At 43.8% G+C, this 24,778-nt stretch overlaps 2 protein-coding genes across 5 annotated transcripts in view; one reads left to right on the forward strand and one right to left on the reverse strand.

Annotated features, from left to right (window-relative positions):
* Window positions 1–389, reverse strand: part of upf2 (UPF2 regulator of nonsense mediated mRNA decay) — a 143,987-nt gene extending 143,598 nt beyond the window's left edge. For all 3 annotated transcript variants that reach the window (XM_068059537.1, XM_068059538.1, XM_068059539.1), the window contains exon 1: window positions 237–389. The gene's annotated coding sequence lies outside the window, so the exon portion shown is untranslated. The remainder of the gene's footprint in view (window positions 1–236) is intronic.
* Window positions 390–937: 548 nt separating this feature from the next.
* Window positions 938–24,778, forward strand: part of dhtkd1 (dehydrogenase E1 and transketolase domain containing 1) — a 68,184-nt gene continuing 44,343 nt past the window's right edge. The window contains exons 1-2 of one of the 2 annotated variants that reach the window (XM_068059541.1): window positions 938–2,431; window positions 21,705–21,860. In XM_068059541.1, the coding sequence (XP_067915642.1) occupies window positions 21,791–21,860 (70 nt within the window). In that variant the 5' untranslated portion in view covers window positions 938–2,431; window positions 21,705–21,790. Of the gene's footprint in view, window positions 2,432–5,578; window positions 5,854–21,704; window positions 21,861–24,778 lie in introns of those variants that run through there. The other variant, XM_068059540.1, reaches the window with a different exon arrangement.

Genomic DNA, 24,778 nt, shown 5'->3' on the forward strand with positions numbered 1-24,778 from the left:
GAATTAAAAGTAATATTGAAATGAGATCTTTCAGAGTTGATTATGAAGGTGAATGTTGACAGAGGCAGTCCCAGTTCCTTTAGGCTTTGGGGAAGGAAATCTATCGAATCCCAATGGCAGGGTCCAGGGTGAGGGCACAGGCCCCAGAGTCACAGGCACCGAGACAGAGGAGGGCAGAACGGCGGCCAAACAAGGGAAATAAAAACACCCTGACATCCCCCAGAAGGTAGAGTTACCGGCTCCTGGATGTATCCTGAGCGAGGTAGAGGCGGGCGGACTGTGATGTAACGACGAGAGCTGAAGACACGGATCGACTCTCCAAGAGAGAGGGAACGACAGCACCGGCCCTGACTGCCCGCCAGGACCCCGCCGCCCTGACTGCCCGCAACACGCCCGAACAACCATCACAGCTCACCCACCCCCATCAAACACTATTACACGATTGGGGAAACATCAACTGGCTGGAATTTGATTTTTAACATTTTTAATATGCATTGTTCTGGCGGGGTTGTTTTTCTCCCTGTGAGTGACAGGCACTCGACAGGTCGAAGCATCGGGGAGGCCCCCAGGCTCCGCCCTCCTTTCCGCTGGGCTGTTGTTAGGGCGGTGGGTTGCTGTTAGGGAGCAGTGGGAACTAGGCTGTTAAGGACTGGGTTGTTAGAGGGATGGGTGTTGTTGGGGGGACTGGGCTGTTGGGGGGGGCAGGGCTGTTAGGGGCTGGGTTGTTGTGGGGGGTGAGACTTGGCTGTTGGAGGGATGGGTTATTGTTAGGGGGTGGGTTGTTAGGGGGATGGTTTGTTGGGAGCGGGTTGTTGTTAGGGGGATGGTTTGTTGGGAGCGGGTTGTTGTTTGGGGGCTGGGTTGTTGGTGGGTTGCTGTTAGGAGGTGGGTTGTTGTTAGGAGGGTGGCTTGTTCAGGATGGGTTGTTATTAGGGGGCCTGGGCTGTTGGGGGTTGGATTATTGTTGGGGGTCTGGGCTTTTGGTGGGGATGGTTCTTGATCTACTGAGTGTCTCTGTGTCTCAGTGGGTACCTGTCTCTTGAGACATAAGCGCATCTCTAAATACAGTTGCCAAGCTGTCACCATTTCTATAGTTTATTAGGTCTCACTCGTTTCTCATTATGACTTTTTTTTTTAGATTAGAGATACAGCACTGAAACAGGCCCTTCGGCCCACCGAGTCTGTGCCGAACATCAACCACCCATTTATACTAATCCTACACTAATCCCATATTCCCAACAAACATCCCCACCTGTCCCTATATTTCCCTACCACCTACCTATACTGGTGACAATTTATAATGGCCAATTTACCTATCAACCTGCAAGTCTTTTGGCTTGTGGGAGGAAACCGGAGCACCCGGAGAAAACCCACGCAGACACAGGGAGAACTTGCAAACTCCGCACAGGCAGTACCCGGAATCGAACCCGGGTCCCTGGAGCTGTGAGGCTGCGGTGCTAACCACTGCGCCACTGTGCTGCCCTTATCATCAGCCTGCTATGTTAACTGTTTTACTCTCTTCACAGATGCCGCCTGACCTGCTGAGTAATTCCAGCATTATCTGTTTTCATTTTAGATTTCCAGCATCTGTAGTATTTTGCCTTTGTTGTTAACACTTTTATTGCTTTTCCTAATTTCCGCTCTCACTACCATCTCCTCCTCCCCCTTCCCACCAGCACCTCCTCCTCCTCCTCATCGGGATGGCTACTGTTGAAATATATATTCGGTCCTGGAGAGTGTGTTGTCCTCACTTGACATCGAGCCATCCTCACTGGTGGGTGGATAAGAGTCAGGAGCAGTAACATTGACCAGTCTTTCCCTCTCTAACCAAAGTTGCAATGTTCAATTGTGACACTGCTACTGCAACAGAGTCAAGTTCCACTAAGCCAGCACAGCCCAAAGATTGAATCAGTCTCTAACTGGTTTAGGTGGTTAATGGCTTCACTGGGTGGTTTTAAACTTTTTAACTTGGGTGATATTTCAGACTGATGTAACAAATTATGTTCAATTAAAATGTGCTTTGGATCACTTCAACAACAACAACTTGTATTTATATAGCATGGTTAATGTATCAAAATGTCCCGAGGCTCTTCACAGGAATTTTAGCAAACAAAATTTGACCCCCGTCACATAAGGAGATATTAAGTCAGATGACAAAGAGGTAGGTTTTATGGAGTGTCTTAAAGGAGGAAAGAGAGGTAGAGAGGTTTAAGGAGAGAATTTCAGGCCTTCGGCAGCTGAAGCCATGGCAACCAATGGTGGAGCGATTAAAATAGGGGATGCTCAAGGGGGCAGAATTGGAGTAGTGCAGAGATCTGAGTGTTATCAAGCTGGAGGAGTTTACGGAGATGCAATTCCCCAAAGAAATATTGAGATGGAAAAGTTCCTCGTGTGATGGATGTTAACATTTAAAGAACAGACATCCTTCAAGGTAGGTAATCTCACTAGCCTGTTAACTAAGTGGTTGCAGCCTTGCACATCAATGGGGCTTCATTCTCTTTTTCCTCCAATTGTTGTCCTCCTTTTCCCAAAGGCAGTAACGTTTGCTAGGGTAATTTCCTTGATGCTACAGTTCCTCGGCAATTAGCAGTTTTCGGGTACCATGTCAAATGGTTCAATTATTTTTGCCTGAGTGTCAACAGGTTTTGTCCGAAACCTGCTCCAGTTCTCATCCCATGTCAATATACAGTCATTCCAGAAGGGATCATCAGTGACCAGGAGGGTGAAACGTATTTATTGTGTTTCCCCTGAAGCCTATTGTAGTGTTCCTTTTGCACATTTTCAGTGAAACATTCCTATATTACATTCATCATGCGGGTCCAATACCCATCACTTTTTGTCTGCTTTTGGATCAATGTTAAAGAAACATAGAGCTTGCAGTTATATGGTCCCTTTTACAATCTCAGGGCATCCCAAAGTACTTTACAACAATTAAATACTTTTGAAGTGTGTTTACTTGTCAAATTTAGGAAAAAGTGGCAGTTAATGTGCATACAACAAGGTCCCTCAAATAGTAATTAAAGGTAAAATTTTTTTTTAGATGTTGTTTGAAGGATGAATCTTCGCCAGGATACCAGGAGGACTCCTCTGATCTACACAGAGTGCTGTGGGGACCACCTGGGAGGCAATTGAGGCCTTGGTTTCACATCTCATCCAAAAGACAGTACCTCTGACAGTTCGGCATTCTCTCAGTATTGTACTAAAATCAAACCGAGATTATGTATCTGGTGCTAACATGTCTGGAGTTGGGTTATATCATGTTGTATATCCCTGCCCTTTTTGACAGCCACAATTGAATTTCCCTCCTCTAGACTCTCACGCAGGGTATTCCAGATCCTAACCATTGGCTGTGGGGAAAAAAAGCTTTTCCTCGTGCCACCATTGCTTCTTTTGCCAATCGCATTAAGTTGGTCCTCTGGATCTTGACCCTTTCACCAATGGGAACAGTTTCTCCCTATCTGTCTAGACCGGTCATGATTTTGAACACCTCCATCAAATATCCTGTCAACCTTCTCTAAGGAGTACAACGCAGCTTCTCCAATCTATCCAAGTAACTGAAGTCTCTCATCCCTGGAACAATTCTCATAAACTTTTTCTGCACCCTCTCTAAAGCCTTCACGTCCTTCCTAAAGTGTGCATATAGAGGAATATAAAATTAATTGAACATACTTCTGTTAATAACAGTCTGGAATGACTTCCCTGCAATATTCAGCTTTTATTTTTGAAAAGTTATTTTTCGCTTTCACCATCAGTCAACTTTAACCATGCCAACTCCCTCACAATAACTATCTCTGAGCGTTGATGGCTTTCAGCAGTATAAAAAACAAGATTCTGTTGACATAAAGCTGACCCATAAAAGAAACCAGTTACAAATTTATACAACTACTTCCTTAATGAGCAATAGTTTTCTGACAATGGCTATACCATGACAATCAGCAACCATACACAAAGTCCATTACCACAATGTAATTATACTACACTATACCTGCCCAACATTTTACCTCTGGAGCAGGATTGATGTAAAGGGCACTATATGCATTGTACAGACTCTGCCCCTCCCTCAGCTCATCTGCTGCTCGAACCCTCTTCCATGCTTTTGTTACCTCTAGACTTGACAATTCTAATACTCTCCTGGTTGGCCTCCCATTTTCCACGCTCCCTAAACTTAAGGTAATTCAAACTCTTGTCTGTATCCTAACTCGTTCCCATTCTTCCATCATCCTTGTGCTCAGTGGCCTACATTGGCCCCAGTCCAGCAACAACACAATTCTAAAATTCTAATCCTTATTTTCAAATCCCTCCATGGCCTTGCACCTCCCTATGCCTATCTTCATAATCTCCTCCAGTCCTACATCTCTTTAATAAAAGCAAAATACTGCGGATGCTGGAAATCTGAAATAAAAACAAAAAATGCTGGAACCACTCAGCAGGTCTGGCAGCATCTGTGAAAGGAGAAGCAGAGTTAACGTTTCGGGTCAGTGACCCTTCTTCGGAACTGACAAATATTAGAAAGGTCACAGGTTATAAGCAAGTGAGGTGGGGGTGGGGCAAGAGATAACAAAGGAGGTCTGGATTGGACCAAGCCACATAGCTGACCAAAAGATCTCTTTAAGATCACTGCACTCCTCCAATTCTTGCCCGTGAGCATTCCCGATTTTAATTGCTCCACCATTGGCGGCTATGCCTTCAGTTGTCTAGGTCCTAAACTCTGGAATTCCCTCCCTAAACCGCTCCACCTCACTTTCATCCTTTAAAACTCTGCTTAAAACCTAGCTCTGTGACCAAGCTTTTGGCCATCTGCCCTAATATTGCCTTAGGTGGCTCGGTGTCAAATTTTGTTTGATGACCCACCTGGGAAGCGCCTTGGGTTGTTTTACAATATCAAAAGCACCAATAAATGAAATGTATGATTATAATAATTGATTTTATTTGTCTGTAAAGGTTTTCATAAATGAAAAACATATCAACTGTGAATTACACCCATAGTCACAATGGAACTCAGTCATGTACTAACTAAACCTGCCACAGCCGGGCCCTCACTAAAGAACATCGCACCCAGTTGTAGCTAAGATTCGTCAGTTCACAGTCGGGAAAATCTGTAACCAAATCTGTTCTGAAGGCTCAGTACTATGTCAAACATGGGAGTGAAAAGGTCACTTGGTGACTGGGTCAGTGAACTGCTGTTCTGGAAGTAGCATTTCTTATTCCAAAAAAAACTTGCAGGTGATAGGTAAATTGGCCCTAGTGTAGGGAGGTGATAAGGAATATGGGATTACTGTAGGGTTAGTATAAATGGGTGGTTGTTGGTCGGCGCAGACTCGGTGGGCCGAAGGGCCTGTTTCAGTGCTGTATCTCTAAATAAAAAAAATTTGAAAAATTACCGGAATAAAATTGCTTTCAAATATGTAATGCTGTTAATGTGTTTCATTTTAAAAACAATACTCCACAGATTGTAAAATCCGTGACCAACTAATCAAAATCTGTCTGCACGTTCCGGGCCTGCTTGCTAAATGGCAGTGAGGTTTTTGCCAGCATTCCCACCGCAGTATCCAATCACAGTTTGGAGGTGGTGTTTGAGCTGAGCCCTTCTGTAACCCATTTGCATAGGGCTGTTTGAGATCCTGTGGTTACAGCTCGCACTCAGTAAAGGGACCGGTGCAATATTCTTTTTTGGTGAAAAAGAAATGATGTTGGCTTCTATCTTAAACTGGGGTGTTCGGAGGCCAGTGAAGGAAGTGTGCTGGCTTCTTAGCCTCAGGCGCCTATACCGCAATGAAAGGGGAGTCTATGGTTACAAGCCTTCCAGGAATGACTCGGGGCTTAGGTTAACAAGAGAAGAAGCCCCAACTCAAGGTCAGTTGGCTACATTTTAAACCCGAGATTATTATAATTTTTTTTTGGTGGGGTGAAATGGGACTGTAAAATTATTGTCAATGTAATAGGAAGAATTAAAGACGACGATCTGTATAAACTTAAAGCGTCCAATCAGCAAGCAAGACTCATTGTTATCTTCAAGTTCCAATGTTTACAAAGTTACAGTTCGGAAAGGCGCTTTAGATACTTTCCCACATCGCTGCTACACTAAATCCTCAGTTTCTGTTGCAAATGGCTGCCTCTTAGCTTCAGCTCAAAAGCTAGCCCTCAGGAACGCAGTACTTTGCCAGTTTAGTCCCTACGCTTATATTTCCTGGGTTTTACGTGGCGGTTAAGAGTAGTTTGTGGTTCCCTGTGTTACGTATTTGTTTTCCTCCCTCCACGCACCCTCTTCCCCTCCCCCCTCGCACTCTCTCTCCATGAAATCGCACAGTTTACTTGTTAGGGCCCCTGGTCAACCCCACTGCCTTGTGGGCATCTCGGGAGAGACCAAGGCTAAGGGAGTAAACCCTAACAGGAAATCTGGAGTGGAACCCCTAAGGCGGTCATGTGTCACCTTTGGCATGTTTCCGGCAGTTCCTGTAGCTGTACCGGTGCCAAACGTCGTGCTCTGGACCCCACTAGGAAGGCCAAGAGGGGGGGTTTTGATACTTGGGCAACTCACAACCTCTATACATTCCGCCCAGGCATGTGCCATGGAGAGGTCACTGCATAGTCACAGCGACCAAAACAACACAGAAGGCAGCAGTTATGGGTTATAAGTCCTGCTCAATTGGTGAAGAGATTGGGCGCCACGGGTTGCCTTTTGTCGGTGGGCGAGGTCATCGCATTTCACTGGACAGCTACCGCCGCCTCAAACTGGGCAGCCCCCGGTCAGAAAAGTTCTGTCCCACCACAATCCACCTGCTTCAATGGGTGCTTGGAGCTCAGGGTCATTGCCTAGAACGTCAGAACTATGTGTCCTGGCCTGTCGGAAGACCTTACACAAATCAACGATTCTTGGAAGACCGCCATCATTAACAACGAGCTCAGTAGACTCAATGTGGACATTGCAGCAGTTCAGGAGATAAGCCTCCCTGCCAGCGGATCTCGAAGAGAGCAAGACTACATCTTCTACTGGCAGCATAGGGATCCTGAAGAACCAAGACAGCATGGAGTGGGCTTCGCCATCAGAAACTCTTTGCTCAGCATGATAGAGCCACCTTCAAATAGCTCGGAATGCATACTGTCCATCCGACTGCTCACCACCTCTGGTCCAGTACACCTACTCAGCATCTATGCTCCAACACTCTGCTCCCCACCTGAAGTTAAAGACCAATTCTACGAGGAACGCCATAATATCATTAGTAGCATTCCTAATACTGAACATTTGTTCCTGTTGGGGGACTTTTATGCCAGGGTTGGGGCCAACCATGATTCATGGCCCTCCTGCCTTGGGCACTATGGCATTGGAAGGATGAATGAGAATGGACAGAGACTGCTGGAGTTGTGTATCTATCACAACCTCTGCATCACCAACTCGTTCTTTCATACTAAACCCTGTCACCAGTTTTCATGGAGGCACCCAAGGTCACGTCGTTGGCACCAGCCGGACCTCATCGTCACAAGGCGAGCCTCTTTAAACAGTGTCCAAATCACATGCAGCTTCCACAGTGCGGACTGCGACACTGACCACTCCCTGGTCTGCAGAAAAGTTAGACTCAAACCAAAGAAGCTACATCACTCCAAGCAGAAGGGCCGCCCACGCATCAACACCAGCAGAATTTCTTATCCACAGCTGTTACATAAGTTTCTAAATTCACTTGAAAAAGCCCTTCAAAACACTCCTACAGGGGATGCAGAGACCAAGTGGGCCCACATCAGAGACGCCATCTATGACTCAGCAATGGCCATCTTTGACAAACGCGAGAAGCAGAATGCAGACTGGTTTCAATCTCACTTTGAAGAGCTGCAACCTGTCATAGCTGCTAAGCGCATTGCACTGTTGAACTACAAGAGAGTTGACATCCATAGCACTTAAAGTAGCCAGAGGTGCTGTACAAAGAACAGCCAGGCGCTGTGCAAATGACTATTTGCAACACCTATGCAGTCGTATTCAGCTGGCCTCCGACGCATGAAACATAAGTGGAATGTATGATGGCATTAAGAGAGCTTTTGGGCCAACCATCAAGAAGATCGCCCCCCTCAAGTCTAAATCAGGGGAAACGATCACTGGCCAACGCAAGCAAATGGACCGCTGGGTGGAGCACTACCTAGAACTGTACTCCAGGGAAAATGTTGTCACTGATACTGCCCTTAATGCAGCCCAGTCTCTGTCGGTCATGGATGAGCTGGACGAACAGCCAACAAAATCGGAACTCAGTGATGCCATTGATTCCCTAGCCAGTGGAAAAGCCCCTGGAAAGGATGGCATTACCCCTGAAATAATCAAGAGTGCCAAGCCTGCTATACTCTCAGCACTCTATGAACTGCTTTGCCTGTGCTGGGATGAGGGAGCAGTACCACAGGACATGTGCGATGCCAATATCATCACCCTCTATAAGAACAAGGGTGACCGCGGTGTCTGCAACAACTACCGTGGAATCTCCCTGCTCAGCATAGTGGGGAAAGTCCTCGCTCGAGTCATTTTAAACAGAGTCCAGAAGCTGGCTGAGCATGTGTACCCTGAGGCACAGTGCAGCTTTCAAGCAGAGATCCACCATTGACATGCTGTTCTCCCTTAACCAGCTACAGGAGAAATGCCGCGAACAACAGATGCCCCTCTACATTGCTTTCATAGATCTCACCTAAGCCTTTGACCTCGTCAGCAGACGTGGTCTCTTCAGACTACTAGCAAAGATCGGATGTCCACCAAAGCTATTAAGTATCATCACCTCATTCCATGACAATAAGAAAGGCACAATTCAGCATAGTGGTGCCTCATCAGACCCCTTTTCTGTCCTGAGTGGTGTGAAACAGGGCTGTGTTTTCGCACCTACACTGTTTGGGATCTTCTTCTCACTGCTGCTCTCACATGCGTTCAAGTCTTCAGAAGAAGGAATCTTCCTCCACATAAGATCAGATGGCAGATAGTTCAACCTTGCCCGTCTTAGAGTGAAACCCAAAGTACGGAAAGTCTTCAGGGAACTCCTCTTTGCTGACGATGCTGCATTAACATCCCACACAGAAGAGTGTCTGCAGAGACTCATCGACAGGATTGCGGCTGCCTGCAATGAATTTAGCCTAACCATCAGCCTCAAGAAAACGAAAATCATGGAACAGGATGTCAGAAATGCTCCATCCATCAGTATCAGCGACCACGCTCTGGAAGTGGTTCAAGAGTTCACCTACCTCGGTTCAACTATCACCAGTAACCTGTCTCTCGATGCAGAAATCAACAAGCGCATGGGAATGGCGTCCGCTGCTATGTCCAGACTGGCCAAGAGAGTGTGGGAAAATGGCGCACTGACACGGAACACAAAAGTCTGGGTGTTTCAAGCCTGTGTCGTCAGTACCTTGCTCTACGGCAGCGAGGCCTGGACAACGTATGTCAGCCAAGAGCGACATCTCAACTCATTCCATCTTCGCTGTCTCCGGAGAATCCTTGGCATCAGGTGGCAGGACCCTATCTCCAACGCAGAAGTCCTGGAGGCGGCCAACATCCCCAGTTTATACACACTACTGAGCCAGCGGTACTTGAGATGGCTTGGCCATGTGAGCCGCATGGAAGATGGCAGGATCCCCAAAGACACTTTGTACAGCGAGCTCATCACTGGCATCAGATCCACCAGCCGTCCATGTCTCCGCTTTAAAGACATCTGCAAACGTGACATGAAGTCCTGTGACATTGACCACAAGTTGTGGAAGTCAGTTGCCAGTGATTGCCAGAGCTGGCGGACAGCCATAAAGGCGGGGCTAAAGAGTGGCGAGTCGACAAGACTTAGCAGTTGGCAGGAATAAAGACAGAAGTGCAAGGAGAGAGCCAACTGTGCAACAGCCCCAATAACCAATTTTATTTGAATGGTCTGTGGATGAGTCTGTCACTCTAGAATTGGCCTTTATAACCATTCCAAGCGCTGCTGCACAAACCACTGACCACCTCTAGGTGCTTACCCATTGTCTGTCGAGACAGGGAGGCCAAAGAGAGAAAGAGAGAGATTGGACGTGTTCTTTCCAAAATGTGACAAGCTGGAAATTCAGGTGTTGTCATTTTAATGCACTCGGAAAAGATGACACTGGTTTAGTACAGGCTTATATGCTGACAAAATTTTCGAAAAAGCTATTGAATGATCTATATTGTAAATTACCATCTTGAGTGCCTCCCGCTGTACTAATTGTATGGCACTGTTCCCGTCAACTTGCTTTGTTGAATGTTAATTTTCTTCAATCCACTGACTGGAGATCTGAATTTATATTTTTTGAAGAAATTTGAGAGAACAGATGAAGGATGACTTTTCTGGCAGCTTAAGAGAGTCACCTAATTTGCAACACTATATCCTACATTGCAAGGCCTGTGAGGTGGAGATGAAATGTCTGCTCATCCCAGCAAGAACCAAGGCCCAGGAAGTTTATGAGAACTACCTGTTCCTTTTAGCAAGAAGAGAAACACTGACCATGTTTGAATCATTGGGTGACTGTCATGTGACAAGCCCTTCCCCATCTGTGGTCTTAAGCTTCGGTTTCTCTGCAGCAACAAGGAGAAGCTTCTGGAATTTGACATGTGCAGACCCAAGTGGGGGTCCCTCGCTATCTCCTTTCCAGCTTGAGAGCTTTCAAATCCTGCCTGTTGACTGACAACCTTTGCCTACTCCGGCTACAATCAGAAGCCCCATTGCAGGAAATCATCTGCATCACTGTCTCCAAGAGACCCACTGACTCACCGAACCATTCATCTACCTCTTAAACTAAAAGCCTCAGGACCACCGAATTCAGCTAGAAGCCAACTGAATCACCAATCCCCACAGACTGTATACCCCTTTTTTCTATGGATTCTGACTCAACCTTTCCCCACTCTGTAACCTATTTGTGTGTGTAAATCTCTGGTGTGTGTATATGCGTGAACGGTGCCGGGTAGTTTGTTATTTTCATTAGTTCGATTTAGGTAGAATAAAGTTAATCTCATTCTTTGTTAAACTCAAGAAAACCTGTCTGGTTCTTATGATCATGGCAAGTAAGTAATCAAACACCTACTGAATTGGCCAGTACGTCCACTTTAAGAAAGAATTAAACCTGTTGTGGTCAAACAAGGAGAGGAAAAAGAGGGAAGCCCTTCGACCCCTCCTCACTTGACCATAACAGGCACTAATATATATCTAGTTTTGTGAGTGTGGTATGGTCGCAAGCTGTTTAAAACCTGTAGCTTTCTTTCAGACCTCTGTAGGTAAACTTGTTCAAACCATTGGATAAAGGGGGAAAAAACATTCCCAAAGTTGCCCTCATCCTGATGGCCACCTTTGTGTGAGGCTGCATCAAGCTGTGCGTAGAACACCAAGTGTCACTATGTGCTGAGGTTCTATCTGTCCCCAGTATTGCGAAGGATGGGTCTGGCCATGTTGCCGTGGAACGCTCCATTCAGTTGGACCGTGCCATATCACCTATCCTTCATGGAAAAGTTTGTGCAGAAAAACATGTTTGACAACAAATCCATCAGTCGGTGGTCTGCACGGAATGTCCTCAAGGCCCTGCAGGAAAAGGAGATGGTGGATCCTGTCGGATGGTTGCCTGAGCAGACTGCCAAAGTCATTTGGCAGAATGCCTCATAATCAGAACTTTCAAACAAGCACCAAGACATAGCTTGGCAGGTGGTGAGAAGAGCCCTCCCCGTCAAATCCTTCCTGCACGCCCAGAGTCTCACCGCCTCCATACGCTGCCCTCAAGGTGACTGTGGTGGGGAAGAGAGTGTCGCCCACCTCCTTCTGGAATGTGCTTTTGCAAAGCAGGTGTGGAAAGAGATGCAGTGGTTTTTGTCAAGGTTCACCCCGAGCAGCTCTGTAACACAGGAATCTGAGCTCTACGGGCTGTTCCCAGGGATGCACACCGAGATAAACATCAACTGCTGCTGGGAGGACCATCAACTCAGTGAAAGACAATCTTTGGTCTGCCCGAAACCTGCTGATGTTCCATTGCAAAGAGTTGTCCACAAACGAGTTTTGCAGACTGGCACATTCCGAGGTCCAGGACTACGTGCAGAGGGGCGCACTAAAGCTTGGGGCAGCTGCCGCAAAGGCTCAATCAAGAAAGCCCTTGGTGTAAAGTCCTCCTGCCATCATATATCGAGGGTCTGGAACCTGTGAAAAATCCCTTGGGCTGTATGCACCAAAATATGGTTTTGCTGTGTAATTCAAATGTACGTTGCATGTAAAATGGAATGGAAAGGTTGTGAGGCAACTCACGTTCTGTATTGAAGGAAACTGATTTCTTCTGCATTTTCTGGCATGTCAACTTGGAACTGTTTTGTAATGTATTTTTTTTTACAGATTTTTATGAATAAAGTATATTTTTGGAAAAAAAATAGGTAACCTTATAAAATTGCATGGATGAGGGTTCAAGAGATTTGGTCTCTAATTACGTTGTTGATTTTAAAAGGACATCATCTTGATTTTTTTTTTAAGTGTTTGGGATTTTATCTCTTTGTCACCACTTAATGCAATGGGATAAATGGCACTCAAACATTTTTGTATTGCATAGCCTGGAATTTTGAGGGATCGAACATCAAACCATTTCTTGTGCTAATCTTTTGGAAGAAACCCATAACTAACTACTTAAAGTAACCACAGTGTTAGGCAATCCCCAACAAAGACAGAGGCGCAAGGGGAGAGCCAACTGTGCAACAGCCCCAACAAACAAATTTCTCTGCAGCACCTGTGGAAGAGCCTGTTACTCCAGAATTGGCCTTTATAGCCACTCCAGGCGCTGCTTCACAAACCACTGACCACCTCCAGGCGCGTATCCATTGTCTCTCGAGATAAGGAGGCCCAAAAGAAAGAAAGAAAGAGCCTGGAATTATCTACACTCCACGTAACATGTCTCTTATCACAGCTTTAATGAAGCTTGCCCTGAATTATACTACCAGTCTGCTAGTTTAGTGCCCTGCTACGAATTACAGGTCTTCAGCTAATACTTGTCACACCCTATCTGTTGCATTACTTAATTACCTCTTGAAACTTTATTCATTCTACCAACAGCATTTACTTGCCCCATTGACAGCCCCATTGACAAATAACCTTGTCCGGTTATTATTGCTTGGGCCATTTTGCCTACTCCTTATTAATCTTTCTTCCTCAAACTTCTCCTGAGACGTTTAGGGGCTCTGACCCTGATTAACACAGCTACTATACCATGAGCTTCACATGTTATCTAAAAGTTGGGGATTGCCTAACACTGTGGTTACTTTAAGTAGTTAGTTATGGGTTTCTTCCAAAAGATTAGCACAAGAAATGGTTTGATGTTCGATCCCTCAAAATTCAGCTGATCTCATTCAGGACAACATCTTCGTATTAAAAACAGAAAATGCTGGAAATACTCAGCAAGCCCAGTAGCATCCGTGGAGAGAGAAACTGAGTTAATACTTCAGGTTAATGACCTTTCAGTAGAACTGCATTTAAGAAATTTCTGACAAAAAGTCATTGACCTGAAACATTTGATTACTATTCATTGACCCATGCTGGATCATCTATATGTGGGGCAAGGACAGGAATGGATATGGTTGTGATGCCCTGTGTAGCCTTGGCTCATGTCTGAAAATGGCCATTGTGCTGAAGTACAGCTGGCCCAGGGGCGGGGTCGGGGGGGTGGTGGTGGTGCTAACATAGGAACAGGAGTAGGCCATTCATCCCATCGAGCCTGCCCCGCCATTCAATACGATCATGGCTGATCGCCCACTTCAATGCCTTTTTCCCACACGATCCTCATATCCCCTTATGTCATTTGTATTTAGAAATCTGTCAATCTCTGCTTTAAACATACTCAATGACTGAGCTCCCACAGCCCTCTGGGGTAGAGAATTCCAAAGATTCACAACCCTCTGAGTAAAGAAATTTCTCCTCATCTCGGTCCTCAGTGGCTTCCCCTTTATTTTGAAATTGTGTACCCTGGTTCTGGACTCCCCAACCAGGGGAAACATCTTAGCTGCATCTATCCTTCTATCCCTTTAAGTATTTTGTTTCAATTAGATCACCTCTCCTTCTTCAGACCTCTAGAGAATACCGGCCCAGTTTCTCCAATCCCTCTTCAGAGGACAGTCCTGCCATCCCGGGAACAAATCTGGTGAACCTTCATTGAACTCCCTCTATGGCAATAATATCCTTCCTAAGGTAAGGGGACCAAAACTGCACACAGTACTCCAGGTGCGGTCTAACCAAGGTTCTGTACAACTGAAGCAAGACTTCACTACTCCTGTACTCAGATCCTCTTGTGATAAAGGCTAACATACCATTAGCCTTCTTAATTGCTTGCTGCACCTGCATGTTAGCTTTCAGACACTTATTGACAAGGACACCCATGTCCTTTTATACATCTACACTTTTCTAATCTCTTATCATTTAAGAAATACTCTACACATCTATTCCTCCTACCAAAGTGGATAACTTACATTTTTCCACATTATATTCCATCTGCCACGTTCTTGCCCACTCACTAAGTCTTTCCAAATCCGCTTGAAGCTGCTTTGCATCTTCCTCACACCACACTTTTCCACCTAGCTTTGTGTCATCTGCGAACTTGGAAATATTACATTTGGTCCCCACATCCAAATCATTGATATATATTGTGAATAGTTGGGGCTCAAGTACTGATCCCAGCGGTACCCCACTAGTCACAGTCTGCCAATGCGAGAATGACCTGATTATTCCTTCTCTCTGTTTTCTGCCTGTCAACCAATCCTTAATCCATGCCAGTATATTACCCCCTATCCCATGTGCTTTAATTTTGCGAACCAACCTCCTGTGGGGGACTTTATCAAAAGCCTTCCGAAAATCCAAGTATACCACGTCCACCAACTCTCCTTTATCAATTCTGTTAGTAGCATCCTCAAAAAACTCCAACAGGTTCACCAGGCATGATTTCCCATTCATAAATCCATGTTGACTATGCCCGATCAGATCATTATTATCCAAGTGTCCATTTATCACATCCTTTAGAATAGATTCTAGCATTTTCCCAACAACTGATGTAAGGCTAACAGGACTGTAATTCTCTGTTTTCTCTCCCTCCCTTCTTAAATAGTGGGGTGACATTTGCGACCCTCCAATCTGCAGGATCCATTCCAGAATCTATCGAATTTTGGAAGATGATCACCAATGCATCCACTATCTCCATATCTACCTGTTTCAACACTGGGAAATAGAATATCAGGTCCTGAGGACTTATCAACCTTCAGCCCCATTAATTTCTCCAATATAACTTTTTTACTAATACTAATTTCCTTCAATTCCTTAATCTCCCTAATCCTTTGGATCTCTAATTCTGGGAGATTTCTTGTATCTTCCTCTGTGAAAACAGACACAAAGTAATCATTTAGCTTCTTTGCCATTTCTCTATTACCCATTATAAATTCTCCTGACTCTGCCTGTAATGGACCCACATTTGTCTTAGCCAAACATTTCCTTTTTATGCACCTATAGAAGCTTTTACCATTCATTTTTATGTTTTTTGCTAGCTTGTGTTCATATTCTATTCTCCCTTTCTTTATCAGTTTCTTCGTCCTCCTTTGCATTCTAAAATCCTCCCAATTCTCAGGATTACTACTATTTCTGGCAACTTTATAGGCCTTTTCTTTTAATCTTATACAATCCTTAACTTCCTTTGTTATCCACGGTTGACTGCCTTTACGTTTGGGATTTTTGTGCCTTGAAGGAATGTATAGTTGCTGTATATTATGTAATATTCCTTTAAAGACTATCCATTGCCTATGTACTGTCATACCTTTTAATGTATTTTCCCAATCCATCTGAGCCAATTTGCCCCTCGTACTTTCATAAATTCCTTTGTTCAAATTTAACACCCTGGCTTCAGATTGAACTACCTCACTTTCAAACATAATGTAAAATTCTATGATATTATGGTCACTCATCCCTAAAGGTTCTTTTAGAAAAAAATATTAATTAGCCCTTTCTCATTATATAATACTATGTTTAAAATAGCCTGTTTTCTAGTCAGTTCCTCAACATACTGCTCTAGAAAACCATCCCTAACACACTCCAGGAACTCATCCTCCACAGCATTAGTGCTCATTAGGTTTATCCAGTCTATATACAGATTGAAGTCACCCATGATTACTGTATAACCCATGCCCCATGCTTCTCTAATCTCCTGATTAATACCATGCCCCAAACTCCCACTACTGTTTGGTGGCCTATAAACAACTCCTACCAATGTTTGCTGCCCCTTGCTGGTTCTTAGCTTCACCCAAACAGATTCCACATTTTGTTCTTCCGATCTGAGATCCTCCCTTGCTAATGTACTGATCACATCCCTTATTATCAGTGTAACACGACCTTCTTTTCCTTTATGCCTGTCCTTCCTCAATGTTGAATATCCTTGAATATTCAGTTCCCAGTCTTGGTCACCCTGTAGTCACATTTCCGTTATGGCAATTAGATCATACCCATTTACCTCTATTTGGGCCTTTAAATCATCTACCTTGTTGCAAATGCTGTGTGCATTCAGGTAGAGTGCCCTTAACCTTGTCTTCTTGACATTATGCTGCATTCTAAGCCTAGTTGATTCTCGCCTTTGTTTTGCCTGCCTTCTAATGTCACTTGCTACTTTTCTACCTCCTGTTACCAGCTTTACTTCCTTCTAATTTGAGGATTCCTCAGATTCCCATCCCACTGACAAGCTAGTTTAAACCCTCCCCCACAGCACTAGCAAATCTCCCTGTGAGAATGTTAGTTCCTGTCCTGTTAAGGTGAAGCCCGTCCATCTTGTACAGTTCCCACCTGCCCCAGAATCGGTTCCAATGTCTCAGAAATCTGATTCTCTCCCTCCTACACCAATTCTCCAGCCACATGTTCAATTGACCAATCCTCCTGTTCTTATACCCACTAGCACGTGGCATTTGGATTAATCTTGAGATTACCGCTCTTGAGGATCTGTTTTTAAATTTCCTTCCTAACTCCCTAAACTCTGCTTTCAGGACCTCATCCTTCTTCCTACCTACGTCATTAGTACCAATGTGGACCACGACCTCTGGCTGTTCACCCTCCCTCAGAAGGGGGAGGGGGGGGGGGGGGAAGAGATGTGAGGATTCAACAACAACAACTTGGATTTATGAGATTGAAAAAGAAAAATATAAAATCTGTTCCAGGAATATTGCCAATGAAAGTTATGAAATGACTCGTAGATGACTTCAGGGAAGCCTTATGAGTTAAAAATAGGCTGATGGAGAAACCTAAAAGCCAGCACTGAGAGTCTAAAAAAGGAAGCTTTTCTCCATTTGACTTTGATATTAAAGATGGAGTGATTTAGGAATTTGTTTTGCAATTATATGCCACCTTTCATGATTATAAGGTGTTGCAAAACACTCTAGAGCCAATGTTCCAATATAGAGATTCACGGTAGCCAACAGATGCACAGCAAACTCCCAAAAGCAGCAATGCAATAAATTAGTAGACCATCTGGTTGAGAAATAACTGTTGGACATGACTCTCAGACCTTCCCTGTTGTTTTAAAAAATCCGATGACAGCAATACGCCTGAAAAGGCAGATGAGGCCTTGATTTAATGTTTCACCCAAAACACAGCCTTTAACAGTGTGTCAGTCTATGTGCTCAGGTCTTTGGAGCAGAGCTTGACCACATGACCTTGTAACCTTTGGCACAACAACTGCAGAAGCAATTATTATTACTTTGAGGTTTGCCCAATTTGCACATCACACTCAATCACAATAGCCTGCAAATAATTTACTCACTTAACAATTGCAATCACGTTCTCAATTTGAGTCTGATGTGAATGGGAATGTGACATTGGAGGTTGTCACGATGCTGTACCAAGTTGGCTAAAGCTTGACTTCAGTCCCCAGCCCCAATCCTTTAACCGTAACACCCCTCCTGCTTCTGACTCTGAAGTGACAATATTGTCTTGAGGCTTGCGTGAATATTGGAAGTTCTTTGTAAATAATCTGTCATGACACAGACAGATCTGCTTTTAAAAGTTTATTGTATAAATTCTGATATAGATAGGTTGAGTGAGTGGGCAAAAATCTGGCAGATGGAGTATAATGTGGGGAAAATGTGAAATTGTTCACTTTGGCAGGAAGAATAAAAAAATCGAAGTATTACTTAAACAGAGAACGACTGCAGAATTCCGATGTGCAGAGGGATCTAGGTGTTCTAGTGCATGAGTCACAAAAAGTTAGTATGCGGGTACAGCAAGTCATAAAGAAGGCTAATGGAATGCTACCCTTCATTATGAGAGGAATTGAAAATAAAAGTAAGGATGTTATCCTTCAGTTATACAGGACATTGGTGAGACCACATCTTGAATACTGTGTGCAGTTTTGGTTTCCTTATTTAAGGAAGGATGTAAATGCGTTGGGGGCGGCTCAGAGGAGGTTTTCTAGATTGATACCTGGAATGAGCGGGTGGTTTTATGAGGAAAGGTGGGACAGACTGGGATTATTTTCACTGGAGTTTAGAAGAGTGAGGGGAGGCTTGATTGAAGTTTATAAGATCCTGAATGGTCTTGACAAGGTGGATGTAGAAAGGATGTTTCCTCTTGTGGGTGAGTCCAGAACTAGGGGGCACTGTTATAAAATTATAGTGACACTATGGTGTCCCTTTTGGGACAGAGATGAGGAGAAATGTTTTTCTCTGAGGGTTGTGCGACTTTGGAATTCTCTGCCTCAGAAGGTGGTGGAGGTGGGGTCTTTGAATATTTTTGAGGCAGAGGTAGACAGATTCTTGACAAACGACGGAGTCAAAGGGTATTGGGGATTGGCAAAAAAGCGGAGTTGAGTCCACAAACAGATCAGCCAGATCTTATTGAATGGCGTAGCAGACTCAAGGGGCCAAATGGCCGACTTCTCCTAATTCGTATGGTCGTATTTAAAGCGGAGTAGGACTCCACTTAGACCAGCAGGACTACAGTTTTGAATGTTGGTGGAATGAGCACACTATAGTTGGCCATTTCTGCCTGAAGCCTGACCCATGTCTTTCATTCAGCACTTTGCACACTGACCAACACAACCAGAAACAGACGTTTCACTATCACTTCACCACTGTATCAGGGCTGCTTTACCTTGTCAGAAGAGTCCCATTAATGTAAATTGGAAGCAGCATGACCTGCCAATCGAAGACATAGTAGGATCAAAACATAATGTATATTACCTGTGGGCTTGCCTAGATTGGTTGCAGATTAGGCAACTTAAGTTTTCAGTGACCGGAGAAATTTTATTATAAATTCAACAAAGAAATTAAGTACATTTTTTTTTCCAGTTTGTCTAACTCCAAAACTTTGTATATGTTTTGACTTTTGTTAGCCCTACATCTATGTTGAGGCAGATTGATTGCAGAGTGGGCCTTTTAAGAACAGGTCAACCTTTCACTATAGTGTTGTTCTTATTTACCAGACACCAAGTGATTCAACTATAGACCAGTTAGTTAGCAAAGAGACTAAAATCCTTTGCTGAAAGATCAGACAGTAAAACATCTAGAGATGGAGAATATAAATAATACAATATAGTCAGTTTAGATGTCTAAAAGAAAGGTCATGTTTTTCAAAATTCTTTGAAGGTGCAAAAGAGTAGGCAAGGATAATGCTGTGGATGCAGTGTACATGGAGTCTCAGAGTTAGAAGTAGGAGCTGGAGTCGGCCATTACTGCCCCTCAAGTGTGCTCCTCCATTAAATAAGGTCATGGCTGAACTTCTACCTCAACTCTTCTTCTCTGCCCTATCCGCATATCCCTTTCCCTGTAGTGTCCAAAAATCTATTGAATCTGTCTTGAATTAAATGCAACGACTAAGCATCCATAGCTCTCTGAGATAGAGAAGTCCAAAGATTCACAACAGTCTCAGCCATGAAGTTTCTCCCCATTTCAGTCCTAAATAGCCGACCCCTTAGCCTATGAAGGCCTTCTATAAGGTTGTGCATGAGAACCATGTGTCAGAGCATGTGGAGTCAGGGGCCATGATGCAGAATGGATTGAAAGATGTATACTAAACAGAGGATGGGTGCTAAGGCCAGTGTCTCAGACTGGCAAGAAGTGGGAAGTGGTTTCCCACAGGAAACTGTGCCAGGACTATTGTTGCTCATGATTGGGCTCAGAAGCAAATCGATGGGTGTGGGGCAGGGGCAGGATGTGGTGGTGCAGCTAATACCGTAGAGCAATGCAGAAAGACATAAACTGGTTTGGTGAATGGACAGGTGAATGGCAAATTAAATTCAATATGTTGCAAAGTGTGAGGTGGTTCATTGTGGTTGGAGAAATAACAAGGTCACTTATTCCTTGGAAGGTAAGACATTAAATGGGGTAGAAGAGCAAATAGAGGTCTTTAAAATTATGAAAGGGTTCAATAGGGTGGATGTGGAAAGCTTGTTTCCACCTGTGGCTGAGTCCAGAACAAATGGGTATAAATATAAGACAGCCACTAACAGATCACATAAAGAATTTAGAAGGGATATCTTTACACAAAGCGTGGTGAGAATATGGAAGGCTCTGCCACACTGAGGGATTGAAGCAGGTGGCATTGATGTATTCAAGGTGAGTATTGAGGCATGCATGAGGGAGAAGGGACTGGAGGAATACTTGGGGGGGGGGCAGGATAGTGGAGAATGAGAAGCAGTAATTAGAGGAGGACACTTGTGTGGTGTGTAAACACTGGCAAAGAGCAGTTGAGCCTGATGTTTCTGTGCTGTAGACTGTATTTAGACGACACTGGCAAGCCCACGTTTCTTTACATCCGTTGAGGATGGAAAGAATGGATCATATAGTGTGGACTGGAGTCACATGTAGGTCAGGTTCTCCAGCCTAAGAAGCATAAGTGAACCATAAACAAAAACAGAACATTTTGGAAACACTTAGGAAGTCAAACACAGCATCTGTGGAGAGAAGTGATAAATTAACATTTTTGGCATAACCCTTCATCAGAACTGTAACATGTATAACAGATGAACAGTTTATATAAAGAAAGACAGCGAGGGAAGTGGGGGAATATATACACCAGTAAAAGAGGCTGTAAAGTGGTGAGATGGATATCTGAGAGAAGGGATAATAGTGTAAGATGAAAGGAGGCATGACAAGAGACGTGAAAGGCACATACGAGACCCGGAGAATGTGTGGTTGATTACTTAAAGCAAATGAGCTGAGTTGGAGAGGTGAAGCATACAAACCTGGTCATGTGTAGGCTTAAGTGCTCCAGAAGTCTGGAAAGTTAGCATCAGGGGTGCTGCTTACCACACAGGTGTTGTATTGAGGGGGTAACTCCATTCCAAACATCAACCCGCTCATTTGCTCCCCCATCCATGGAAACACTGGTTCACTCATTGGGAGCTGCAGTTAAGGTCTGAAGTTGTTGAGCTCAATATTAAGGCCAGCTGACTGCAAAGAAGACAAGTGACTTGCTATTTTACAAGCTTACATTGAGCTTTGCTGGAACAGTGCCAAAGACCATGGTCAGAGAATTCATGTTTGAAATTAGCTCAGCATCGCAATTTTAGACAGAATGGAGGCATTTAGCAATACAATGTATGATTATTTTACAAATTCCTACTTATACTTAAGGTCTCTCAAGCATCTGCATTAATGGTAAAAAAGCTGTGGTTTTGAACTTGTGGATAAACTGTCCTTGCTGTGGTCTGGCATTAATAACTAGCTAAACATCAGACTATTCAGTATGATTTCTTTCATTTTCTAGTTGACCATGGTTTAGTACGGCTGGTGACAGCATATTGTGAACATGGCCACAAAGCTGCTAAAATCAATCCATTGGGTCAAGATGTGATGGAGATGATTCCTGAAATCCAGGTCTTAACTGAAGCACTTCAGGGTCACGAACTGTTCCACACAAAAGGTAAGTAAATAGACAGTCTATTTCTGTTAGAAGAATTAGAATTAAAACATTTCCTACTGTTTCTACCTGGATATATCAGAGTTTACAGGATGACTTGGACCTTGGAATGCAGAGTAGAATTTCAAAATTTGCCGATGACACCAAACTTTTGAGGAGTGACAAACTGAGGATGATATGAACCGCCTGCAACAGGACATAGACAGGTTAGCAGAATGGGCCGACAAATGGCAGATGGAATTTAATACTGACAAGTATGAGGTGATGTATTTCGGCAGAAGGAATAGGGAGAGGCATTATATACTTAATGGTGCAGTTCTAAAGAGTGTGCAGGAACAGAGGAACCCGGAGGTGCATATGCATCGATCTTTTAAGCTGGCAGGACATATTGAGAGAATGGTTAGCAAAGCATATGGGATCTTGGGCTTCATAAATAGAGGCATTGAGTACAAAAGCAGGGAAGGTATGCTGAACTTTTATAAAGCTCTAGTTAGGCCCCAATTGGAGTATTGTATCAAATTTTGATCACCACATTTTGAGAAGGTCCTCAAAAGGATGCAGAGGAGATTTATCAGAATGGTTCCAGGGATGGGGCATTTTAGTTACAAGGTTAGGTTGGAAAAGCTGGGGTTGTTCTCCCTGTAGCAAAGGAGATTGAGTGGAGATTTAATAGACGTACAAGATTATGACAGGTTTAGATACTGAGTTGGATGATCAGCCATGATCATAATGAATGGCGGAGCAGGCTCGAAGGGCCGAATGGCCTACTCCTCCTCCTATTTTTCTATAAGTTAGACAAGGGTAAACTGTTCCAATTAACTGATGGTGCAAGGACTAGGGGACACAGTTTGAGGGTTTTGGGCAAGAGATGCAGGGGGAATGTGAGGAACAACTTTTTTATGTAGCGAATGATAATGACCCGGAGCTGCCTACGAGGGTGGTGGAAGTGGATACAATCAATGATTTCAAAAGGAAATTGGATGGGCACTTGAAGGAAATAAACTTGCAGGGCTACAGGGATCGAGTGGGGGAGTGGGACAGACCGGGTTGCTCTATGGAGAGCAGGCATGGGCTGAATGGCCTCCTTCTGTGATATAAATGACTCTCGGATTATGATATTTTGCATATTTTCCCTAAAACTGGACACACCTGTTGATGGTGAATATAATGTTTTACAGAAACACTTTCAGGGAATATGGGTATATGATCAGAGTACTGTGTGCAATTTTGGATTGCACATTTCAGAAAAGATATGTATGAGTTGGAGAATGTGTAGCGTGAAGAGCAGCAAGAAAGAACTGTCTAAAGTGAACGAGTTATGTGGAAAGATTAGAAGACCTTGAGCAATACAGTCTGGAAAGATGTTTATGAGGGTTGCTTAAAGTATTAAATAGTACAAAGAAAATTAACCCAAAATCAGGGCAAGAGGATATGAAGTTTAGATTGGTGAAAGATAAATTTAATGCTAATCCTGGGGGAAAAAGAAACATTCAAAGAAAAATAAATATTTGGAATAATTTATCGGTAAAGTAATGTAATCATTGACATTACTTGGATCCTAAACTGGGGAAATTGGAATATAAGAGGGATGAGTTTGATAAACCTGCCTTTTTTCATCATTTTCTTATTCTTATTCTGATTATGACTCGTTCTCATACTCAGTTGAAAACAATATAAAGGTAAACCATCCTAAACTGATCCATATGCTCCAATTTTATTGTAGAATGGCATTGAGCATTCGGGTATCTGAGAACCGATACTCTTCTTAGCCTAATGGAGGAATAGCTTCTTGCTACTACGTCGGTTATTAGCCAACGTCATGTGTGAGCAAAGGCTTTATTCAATCACAAAAATCAATTAAAAGCCATCTCATTATCTTTGAATCTGTAACTATGTAGTTACTTCACCTATTTCTAATGTATGTCAACCAGCACAGTGAGCCAATGCACCAAAATGCATTTTTGTGAATGGTTGATTTTCTGCGTCTGTAACCTCAGCCGTTCAGCATCAAGCCATGCAGCTGCTGCACACCTCCTGGTAACTGGTTGTGTCAGAGGCAAAGTGATTTCTCTGTCCCTTCAGTTGCAAATAATTTGTGGGCACCGAGGAGGAACCCTGCTCCCCTCACCGGGCAAACAAACACTCGCTAAATTTCTTCTGTGCTTAAACCTGACAGTCAAAGAAGACCCCAGGTTCAGTCCTTGGTCTGTGTGGTCGCCAGTGTGGGTACTACAATTGGTTTAGCATCTTTGGGGTCAAGGATTTCTGCTCCTGATCGCTACCCAGCACTCTTTGCTCAGTGTATTTGTAAGGGCATTGACTGAGGTCGCCATATGAAACTCTGTGCAGTTTAAAAGCCTGCTAACATTCACTGTTAAAGCTGATGGATGAATAATGATCACCTTGGGTGAGGCACTGGAGGGTGCCTGGCATCTGTGGATCTGTAATGCAAAAAGTAATCAACATCTTCAAGAGGAGAGGAGGGAACAAGAGGACATTTTGTAGGAACTTTTCTCCTGAGAAGAAAGAAACAAAATGGGACTGAGGAAGTGAATCTTCAATGATTTCTATAAATGTGAAAAGACTCCTTCCTGTTTTGAAACTTGCTAAGGAAAGAGGAAAACATGAAATGTTTCTTTTTATATATTTTTAAAAAAAGTTTTAACTTGTGGTAACAGCACTTTTCCCACTGAACAGGCGGCAGAGAAACTGTTTAGTTTAGAGATACAGCACTGAAACAGGCCCTTCGGCCCACCGAGTCTGTGCCGAACATCAACCACCCATTTATACTAATCCTACACTAATCCCATATTCCTACCAAACATCCCCACCTGTCCCTATATTTCCCTACCACCTACCTACACTAGTGACAATTTATAATGGTCAATTTACCTACCAACCTGCAAGTCTTTTGGCTTGTG

Source organism: Heterodontus francisci, chromosome 27, assembly GCF_036365525.1.
Source record: "Heterodontus francisci isolate sHetFra1 chromosome 27, sHetFra1.hap1, whole genome shotgun sequence".
NCBI classification, from domain to species: Eukaryota; Metazoa; Chordata; class Chondrichthyes; order Heterodontiformes; family Heterodontidae; genus Heterodontus; species Heterodontus francisci.